General features: G+C 42.6%; 1 protein-coding gene across 3 annotated transcripts in view; it reads left to right on the forward strand.

Annotated features, from left to right (window-relative positions):
• RORA (RAR related orphan receptor A) overlaps nucleotides 1–10,136 on the forward strand; it is a 114,292-nt gene that overhangs the window by 42,162 nt on the left and 61,994 nt on the right. For 2 of the 3 annotated variants that reach the window (XM_017737383.1, XM_017737392.1), the window contains exon 1: nucleotides 20–399. The exons of the other annotated variant lie outside the window; for it this stretch is intronic. In XM_017737383.1, the coding sequence (XP_017592872.1) occupies nucleotides 378–399 (22 nt within the window). In that variant the 5' untranslated portion in view covers nucleotides 20–377. Of the gene's footprint in view, nucleotides 1–19; nucleotides 400–10,136 lie in introns of those variants that run through there. 3 annotated transcript variants of the gene reach the window in all.

A 10,136-nucleotide genomic window follows, 5' to 3' on the forward strand; every position in this document is an offset into this window, starting at 1 on the left:
GTGCCTGCAAGTTAGAGGGGGAGAGCCGATGTGCCAGCACGGCGCTGGGCAGGCAGAGGCTGCGGTGCCGTGGCTGGAGTCGCTCTGAGCGGAGACGAGATGTTCTTGAGCTTTCTACAAACCCATGAAGAAAACGCAGTCTGTAAAATCTGTCTCTAGGAAAGGGGAAAGGACGTGCAGCATCCTCTGGGTAGCTGATGGGGCTAAAATGCCGTCTTCAGACAGCTGCTCATCTTTCAAAAGCTTTGGAATAAAAGGAAAGACCAGAGTTACTTAGTGATTTTTTTTTTTTCCTAAACCTGGAGTTTTCTCTGCTTGCGGATTCGAATCCTTAATGAGGGCAGTGTCAGACTGAGGACAGTCAAACGAAGTTTTTGATGAGATACCAAAAGTTTAGAGGTATGTTTGTAGTCTGCCCTGTTTCCTAATAAAATTAGGTCCACAGTAGAGCTTTGCACTGCAGTATTTTTAAAGTTATAGGTTTGGGGGTTTTTAAAATACAGAAAAAAAAATCTAAACCAAATAACCATCCGGCTTACATGCAATATTTTTTCACAGCAATCTAAAGTCTCTAAGTGTTGGCATTTGAATTTGATGCCCTCACTAAAATACTAAATGTGTGCTGTTTAAATTGAGTTTTAGGCGAAATTTCTTTTTAAAAAAAATCTAATTACTTGGAAAAAGAATATTGAGTCCTGCTTCGGCTAGAGACTCTTTCCTTTTTTTTCCACGTTGCAAGGCATTAGGTAATGCACACCAAAAGCAGCATAGTGTTTAAGGACGGTAATTTTCAATTACTAGGTTTCCTTTTCTTCTTGGAGAGAAGCCTATGTGAATAAAAAGAAAAGCACTATATTCATTAATCATTAGCCGTGCTGAATATATTTGGCAAGAAAATGTAATTGGTTTGATTCAAATACTTGCGTCTCTAACAAAAGGAAGTGCATTTTTTTAAGTGCAAACTACATGGATATTTTAGCAGTCCTTTAGAATTCTACATATTCTGATAACAGTTTTTCAGCATATCCCTCATAAGCCTGTTAGAACCGTGAAATTAAATAAACAAATTTTTAAAAAAGGAGGAAAGTACACACACACAAAAAATTGGAGGGTGTGAGTATGTTATATGCTTCTGGACAGAGATTTAAGGTGTGTTGTGAAAGAGCAGGCAGATGATTTATAGCAGTAGTTATTCTCTTGGGAATTTTATTTAAACCACTTTCCACACTGATGTAAAATCTTGGCGGAGCCTAGCTTTTGGATTTTAAAGTGTAATTCCTAGTGGCTTTATTATGGAAATGCTTAGGTCTTTGTACTTTTTACAGACTACTTCTATAGTACATTTAATTCATGTTTCATAGTATTTAGTTTTCTAGTGCATTGAGAAACTTCCTTGGTTTCTTATCCTTTCTCTAATTTGCTGGACAGGGTTCAGCTGGAGGAAATGTGTTGTCATTTGTCTTAAAAGGGCCTCTGACTGCTATGAAATAATAGATCCACAGTCCAATATTGTGATTTGAAAGAAGTAAACCAGTAGAATAGGGAATGCAGTTTATTTAAGCTCAAAAGTACAAGGGAAAAACGCAAAATCTGTAGGTGAATTGGGTGTCTTGTTTATTCTCTCTTCTGTGGTGGCGTCTTTTGGCAGTTCTAATCTTTTACAGTTCTGAAGGTAAAGTGCAAAAAATTGTGGTCTTCAAGAGAATATGGGATTTTTACGTTGGGTTTAATTTTCGTTTTTAAGTGAAAATAGGGAGTATTAATCCCTTTCCTATTGCTATTTAGGTAGCCCAGACTGATAACATGTGAAGTTAATTTGTGAGCTGTTTTATTTTTCTTGCAACATAATGTTCTGGCAAACACATTCTCTTTAATTTTGAAAAGCACTCAGCCTGTGTCCAGGTTTGGGAGGGTAAAGATGGGTCAGCTGTCACACATGGAGAGAGCTGCATTCGTGCACTTAAAGTGCTGGGTACAGACCAGTCATGGGAAGAGCCTGGGCACGTTTTTGAGACAGGCTGCGTGTTAGGAAATGAAACTTTCTCATTTCAGACAGAGCGTAAAGAGGATTTTTTTCCAACTGATTTCTAAGAAAACAGGCAGAGGTGAAGCATCAAAGTTCTTAATGACTGAAGAAGTATTTTCTATGTTGATGGGCTTTTAAAAATTATATATCAACTGCTGTGAATCTGTAGAGGATCCAGGAAGCCTTGCATTCTTAGTCTGTAACACGGGCAAGTCAGCTAGCCAGCTGACGCTTTCTAAGGGAGACGGCAACTTTACGTGCTCACTGGTGAAGTTTGCAAAGAAATCCAATCATTCTGCAGGCGTAGTCACTGGTACAGATCTTATTCCAGAGAGAGTCTTCCCTGGCAGGAGCGTCAGGGGTGACTTCAAGGAGAATAGTGCTAAGTGCTGAATTGATGAGCAAATACACTGCGCTGAAGTAGAACTAGGGATTCATTTGTCAGGCCAGTACAGAACCAGAGGTGAGCCCAAGACACAGGGAGATCGTTTCCTCAGTGTGGGATTGTACCATGTTCTGGTCCCTGCTTTGTAGAGAGGTCGGTCAGTCAGGCCCAGTGCTGCAGAGAGCTCAAGCACTTGTTTCGTACTATCGTCAGGCCTGGACAGAAGGGCTCAGTCCACTGATGAGTTATAAAGTATGGACAGGAACCTGGCAATAGTTGCATTATCTTTCATATATCCTAAATAGAGATTGGTGGGAAGGCTGATGTAAATTTTCTAAGCTATTTCAACCCTGGTGTATTTATTGTTAAGGTGGCATTTGAGGTACTAATCCTGACTACTGCTGTGTGAACGTAAAGTTCAGTCTGTTGTTGTTTTTTGGAAAATGGACCAGATGAGTGCAATCTGTTGTTCCTAGGTTGTAAGGAAATTTGTTTTGCTTTGGGGGTCTGTGCTGGGGTCACTGGAAATACAACTAGCTTTTCTACTGACAGTGTCTCCAAGTGAAAATTCAGTCATTAAAAAATACCTGTTTAAGGAAAAAGACTCCACTGGTTTCCTGATTAGTGCACAGGATTTTTGGAATCTGCTGCATTTTTCCAGAGAAGCCGAGCTGCAGCTGGGCAGAAGACAGGATTTCCCTTGCTGCCGCTGTCCCACTGCCCCAGGTGCTTTCCTTGTAGTGACCCCCGTGCTCCGGAGCCGGCAGAGCCGGGCTGCTCCGGGGCCGGGCAGGGATTCACGCGCTGCTGCTTCATGCGGGTGAGCTTTTCCCAGTCTGTCAAGCCTGACCTTTTGATGTGTTTTTTGTCATGTATCCTGGCACCAGCCTGCTGCCAGCATGTTGGTAATTACTCAGTGTTTTTCGCCAGTATACAAATGCCTATGGAAAAATATCTTGCTATAGGTTTAAAAAAAAAAAAAGGTTGCTTTGCAAATTGAAGCGTGTTTAAATTTACCTTCACTGTGGCACTATTGAAAGTTAAATCCATATTAGCAAATACCCCAGTACAGAACTCCTGTTGACTAAATATTAACAGAATCTGGCCTTTGGAATTGCTAGCTGACAGGCTGTTTTCTTGCTGCTTTAATTTCATACGACTGATCTGAATGACTTGCTTGTACCTAAAACATTTGTTGCATTACATTCGCAGGATAAGATTGGTTTGAGGTTTATTGCTGAAATGTACTTTTTAGGCTCTTTGAAAGACTCTCGAGATTTAAAAGTAAAAGAGGAAATCTGTCTTTATGCCTCACTCTGTGAAAATCAAAGGCAGTTGCATGCTCTGTACAAGTCTCAGTTGGGGACACTCCTTTCAAGTAAGGAGATTCTGTCCTGTTTAAGTCAGCAAAAACTGTGGGTGCTGAGCATCTCACTAGATCAGACTCTTTAAACTTGTGTGCAGCTCTTGCCTAGCTAAAATGGTGGGCCTGTCCCCACCGGCTGGTAATGCGGTCTTAAAAATAATTTTTCTAGGATCATTCTGAATAATTGGGGCAAAACTCAAGCGGTCTACAGACACAACTCCGGGACTTCTCTACCCTTTTTTTTAATGAAACAAAACAAAATTAATCCTGGGATGAGGTTGCAGAGGAGGGTATTTGAGCACTGCTGGTGTTTGGGGTGTGGGCTCTGCACTGATATGAAATGTCCTCATGCTTTATTCAGTGAGCTGATGCAGGGGGTCAGGGGGAGATGGCAGCTGGTTCACTTGGTGCAGGGGAAGGGCCTGCAGCTCTGCAGCCTGGCTCTGCAGGGGGGAGCTGAATGCCTGTATTGGCATTTTTTAGCTTGGGGAGTAGTGTCTAGAGACATCAGTGAAGAACTGAGTCTTCTTGGTATCAAGTACTTCCCCACTGTGTGAAAGAGACTGATTTCTTTACTCATTCCCCATTATAGAGAACCTAGCATGTTTGGAGGTTTTTTTCTAGGATGATGTAGCACTCAGTTTTAACCTTAAGGGGTTTTAAATCTTTTTTCTTGCTTCTCTTGCCTACAGTACAGTGTAAAAATGATCACTATCATGTAGTAATTACTACCAGGGTTGTTGGTATTTCATCTTGACTACACAACAGAGTTCTAAATTGGTATATTCTAAACTATATGTACTAAATCAAAATTGGCAAATCTTTGTGTCTCTCCTGAGTAGATACTTTGCAATTCTCTGTCTAGTGTTGGAGGAAGTTGAGATGCAGCATGTTCTTTTGTTTTGCTTTGCATTCCCAGGAGATAAGTTTTTGTAGTGTGCAAAATAACTGCATATGGCAAGAATGTTATTACAGTCAGACTTGATACATTTTAGAATGTTTTTCTGGGGTATTTTATTCACAATGAAAGAAAAAAGTATTCACCTTTCTTGTATTTATCTGTGAGCTGTAATTTGCAATTACAGCTGATAACTCCTGAGATCAAGCAAGCAGTAGTTCTCTCCTTTTGTGGTTTGTCTTTTCCTTGAGGACTGATATCTAAGGGATATGCACATAACTAATGGTACAGAAGCTGTCTTCTTCCTTTTTGAAGATCAGGGTTCTTTCTCCTTTTTGCAATAAACATTAGCAGGGGAGGGGAGCATTCTGTCCTCCAAGAATAACTAAGTTATGTGAAAAAAGGTGACTCTGCACAGTGCAGACCTCTGCTTGTTGGATAAAAACAAAAAGGCACTGACTGGAAAGTTGAAGCAGAAAGCTGTTTTAGGGGGTCTGGGAGATGGACTTTCTCCTTATGCTTCATCCTGTAACCTTCCTCTGCTGAACAAAGTCTTTAGCTTGCCCAGTTTTTTTGGTGGGTTGTTTTTTCTTTTTTTGTTTTTTTTTTTCCCTTCACTTTTCTTGCTGGAGGCATATAGGCTGAGAAGTTCTGCAAAATACAGGTTGGCAAGCTCGGTGCAGTTTCAGGCTGCTTCCCAGTTGCCTGCACCTTCTGTTGAGAACACGAGGGAGTGACTCAGGGCGGCAGTGACTCACGGGGTGTCGTGCTGTTCCCCTCTCCACAGTGGGGGTTAGCTGCAGCAGGGAGCTTGCTGTCAGCCTTGGAGAGCTCCGTGCACTGGAGGAAGCCCCCTGAGGTACCACCACTGAGCCTGTCTGCCTGCGCAGGTTACCACAGATTCCCACTTTTGTGAAAAATGTATTTAAATCAGCGTTTGCTTCCCTTTTCCTTTTTGGTGCCAGGGGAAGATGAAGCAGGCATGTTGACAGGAGCAAATTGATATGCAGGGACGTCTGAGTCCTGTGTCATGCCAGTTGGGACATCTCTCTTGGGTTCTCCCACCCCTCACTTGGTGCCTGTGTGCTGTCACTCAGGACCACGGAGCTGGTCTGCCCATGGAGTTGCAGTCTCTGCAATGGGTAATGCTCCCCACACTCTCTGGCTGCAGCCTAATGTGAGCCTCTGACATACAAAGCTCCCGAAGTGCACGATTCTCTCCAGAGGAGGCTGGGGTTGCCCAGCACTGTTGGGGTCGAGTGTAGCCCATGTCCTTGCTGCTGTTAGTGAGTGCAGCTGGAGCACTTCATCTCAGTGGGGACTGGCAGGGGTCAGCAGCTCCCACTGCTGCTGCCCTTGCACCTGTGGCCCAGCTCCACCACACTTAAGCAGTCAACTTCAGTAAGGTCACAATTTCACTGCATTTTTTGCTTTCTTTTCTATATGATGGAGAGAGGTGCAGGACTCGACGCTTGTAGCTCTCCTGTTTGTGTGATTCCAGCCTTTGGGCCTTTTGTCATGCTGCATACGTAGCCATCTAGGCTAAAATCAATGTGGAGAGAGGTATAATCATCCCAGCTTTCATTTTAAGAGCATTTATCTCAAAGCTTAATTAAAGCTGCTTGGATGTAAATAAGTCTAACCTCTTCACTTCTGAACAATGCAAATAGAATAGTCAGCATACTTACAGGGTATCAGAGCCATGTAATTATTGTGTACTGTTTGTGTTCTTTGAAATACTGTGCTGTTTATTGCCTCTGAATCGTGGGACATGGTGCTTCATAAAACCAGCTGCATGACTGTACTTTAGAAGAAGTTGATCATTCTCAAACAAAGGGATGGAAAAGTGACATTAAATCTTTACGTAGACGGATACACTGTGACAAAGGGTTTGTCAGAGTGTTCCTTCAAACTGAAGGGACCACAAGCTGGAGTTCTGACTGGTGGGACAGAGAAGCAGGGGTCGTGTTCCTGCACACCAGCCTTGCTTTTCACTGGCTCTAGGTGGTGCTGGTCAGAGGCACTGCAGGCGCCCTGCCCTGAGCCGTGTGCTTGGGCCTCGTGCCACCTCTGCTCACACCTGGTATGTGCACAATACTTTCTGCACTCTCAACCAAAAAAGAGAAGAGGTCCTGTCACCATTTGCACATGCTGTCTTCTGCAGTGTACTCTTTGTTTGGTGTTCTAGAAGTCTTAAAGTCTTTGCTATTCTTGCTGTAATTTTGTTAAACAGCATGAAATGGGGAGTGATGCATTATGGCAATGGCTTCTTCCAGCTCTTGCAGATACTGAGAGCTGATATTTGATTGGCTCAGCAATTTTCTCCCTTCATCCAAGTATCGTTTGCTGTTTAATGCCTTGTACAATTTACATGATCCAATTAGAAATCAAGCTCCTATTTCATGTGGCACTTAATTCACACCTCTTGTGAGACTGCCAGGGATCTTAAGAGCTGATACTGTGCCATGGGTTAAGTGTGCCTAAAACTTACATAAGCTGCTGTTTACCTCACTCCTAGTTCTGAAGAGAGAAGCACTCTTGTCCAGCCTCCTCTGCTTGGCCCTGTGCCTAATGGGACATGATTCAAAGTGTCATTTATCTTCTTCTCACCCCAAAAGGAGGTTAAATTCTCTCTAAGCCCCAGGTGCTCTCTGCCTGGAGCCTCTAGTCTAGGTAGTGTAGAAAGCCAGTAAAAAATGATCCCTGGTCATCAGAACATTTGGAGTTTCCTTTTTGTACATAGATATTTGCATACTTCAGTTCTGGCGAAAATTTGAACAGTATAAATTGCTGTACTACTTAACAGGAGCAGCAGTAGCTGCTCTCCTCCTGTATCAACTGTAATGCTTCTCATAATGGGTGCATTTTTCCATTTGGCTTAATTAATTAGCTCATCTTTGTCTGTGTTTGATTTGTCAGAGCAGCTATTGTGAGAAAACACACATTTTCTAGTGAATTTGTAGTTATTCCTTGGTCAATTTGGGAATTAATTAACCCATCTTGTGCACTGCAGAAAACTGCTTGCTGTAGAGTGCCCCTGCTTTTTCCTCTCCTTGGACTACCTCTTTTTAGAGTCCTGTAGAATTGGTCGTACGATGGATGTTGTGTTACCGGTTTTGGAGCACATAAATGTAAGTGAAGCCACCATCCAGTACTGGTTGGAGACATCAGGCTGGAGCTCTCCAGGGTTAGAGAGCTGTGTTTGCCACTATTGCTGCAGGGGCACCTTCTGCCATGAGGAGAGGGGCAGATTGATTGTGACTGTCTGGAGGAGCTGAGCTCACACTCAGCTTTGTTTTCTGTCAAAGGGACACACCCTGCAGTTGTTAGATTGACAGAGATGCATTGTGTTAAGTTTTGGGGAGAGTTTTTCTTGTACAGTGGGTACCTTATTGAATTAAAAGAAGTATTTCCTTAAAATATGAGTGCATAAAGATGTTTGTAACTGCTGGATAGATTCTTGTATCAACAGATAATAAAAAAGCCAGACAGGTTAATTAAAGAGACAGAGATGTTTCATTTGAGAAACCTCATATACATAGGCGCCTTCTAAATGGCTGAGGAAAACAGGCCCAGGGCATCGCTGACTCCCAGATGCTCGGCGGCGATAGCAGGCTGGCAGCGCCCGTGGCATGGCTCTGGCTCAGGGCTGGCACTGGGGGCTGGAGTGGGGCCAGCTCGGGGAGCTAAATTAAGGAATTGATTTTCCTATTGTTCTCTTCAAGGAGGATCAAAATTCTCTCTCCTGCCTCCTGCATGGGATGCTTCCATGGACAGTCTGTGTGAAGCCTCTTGTAACAGGAGCGATGTTTCACCCTTGTATTTTTCTTGGTGGGTTGTTCTACTGCACATGATAGAATCTGGGTGAGCACTGAGAAGTAACTTCTGCCTGGACCTGAAAAAGGCCCTGAAAATGTGGTGTTTCCAGTGTTGCTATGGCTAGCTCTGTCCAGATTTCTTAAAAATCTGCTGGTATTTCTGGGATTAACTTTGCATTTCTCAGCCAGAAAGGTGGAGTGCAGCTCCTGGCTGCTTGGCATCACGGGTGCTGGAGTGCTCCCTCCTTTACATACACCTCACTAGCTCTTAACAACACTTTTCCTTTCTGAGCGGCGAAATGTTTTGGAAAAAGAGGAATCAGAATCTTTAACAGATTTGTTTAATTTCAAATAATTTTTCTCACTTACTAGAACCATCTAAAAATTATTGTATGGTTTACTCGCTTTAAAATGATAACTTGAGATGCAAATGTTCAGCATGGTGCATTTCTCTGGCCAGCACACTGACAATACACCTTTAAACTACTTGGCTTGGAGAGGAGCATCAGTAGCAGTACTAATTTTTGTTGTGGAAACCTAGAGCTCAGTATGGGGAAATGTTCCCTCCTTGCTGTCACTGTTCCAAAATACTCTAATTTTCTTCTGATGTTTTCCCTCTCAACCACAGTGTTTATACTTACAGAAGGGAAAAATAGCCAAATGTAAAGGTCACTCTAAAGCAGAGACCTTGTGAATACCAAAATCTCACTCCAAAGAATTTCAGCTCATAGGATTTATTTAAAAGCCCTCACAAAAATGCTTCAGAATGGAAATGCTTTTTTATGTCTCACTGAAAGCTGTAGCATTTAGTGGTGGTAAATTTGCACTTCATAACATGTTATTTCTGCCAGTGTTGATTACTGTTTTGTCGCAGAAGTAACTAACTTTGTAATTTAATCTGCCATGGTATTGTCAGCCTAAAATTCGATGTATACACACTGCATTATGAAAAACTGTACTGCAGAGGCTGCTTCTGGCTCTCGAAGTGCCTGAACTGTAAAGCACTGGAGCCTGGCAGAGTAGCCAGAAAGGTACCACTACGTGCATGCCTTGGTTTGTCCTGTTCCCCGTGCAGCTACATCTGGTCACTGCTGGAGTCCAAGCACTATCCAGAATTACCTAAAAGAGAGTGAGGAAATACATACTTGACTAGCTAATTATACCTTATGTTAAATATACTCAGATTTATTAGCCATGCTTGTATTAATTTGTAATACCTGAAAAACCTGATTAGGTCTTGATTTTTAAACAAGGTATCAGTCCAGAAGAGTAGCACAGTTCCTGTGGAAATTCCGAAAACAAGTTACTAAGAAATCTGACTCATAAAGCAAATGCCTCGTGAAATTTGAATGTTTAGAAGGAAAAATGACTGGCAGCTCCTCTTGTAAGTGTGCTAGTTGCAATAAAGTATAAAAGTTCAACATCAAAGAGATCACCGCTTAGTCTGTGGCGTATTTGTACATCAAAGAACAAATACAGGACAAAAGGAACTGTACAGAGATACAGTTCATCCTTGCAGACAGGTCCCCGCGGAATGCTGTAAAGAGCTGCTTTCATAACGTGGAAATGATCTCTGGCACATCTTCATTTCTGATTTGGGGAATAGCAGCAGTGTCTCAGAATCCGCTCGTGCCAATGCGCTC

The sequence above is a fragment of the Corvus brachyrhynchos genome, unplaced genomic scaffold (genome assembly GCF_000691975.1).
Source record: "Corvus brachyrhynchos isolate BGI_N302 unplaced genomic scaffold, ASM69197v1 scaffold200, whole genome shotgun sequence".
NCBI lineage: Eukaryota > Metazoa > Chordata > Aves > Passeriformes > Corvidae > Corvus > Corvus brachyrhynchos.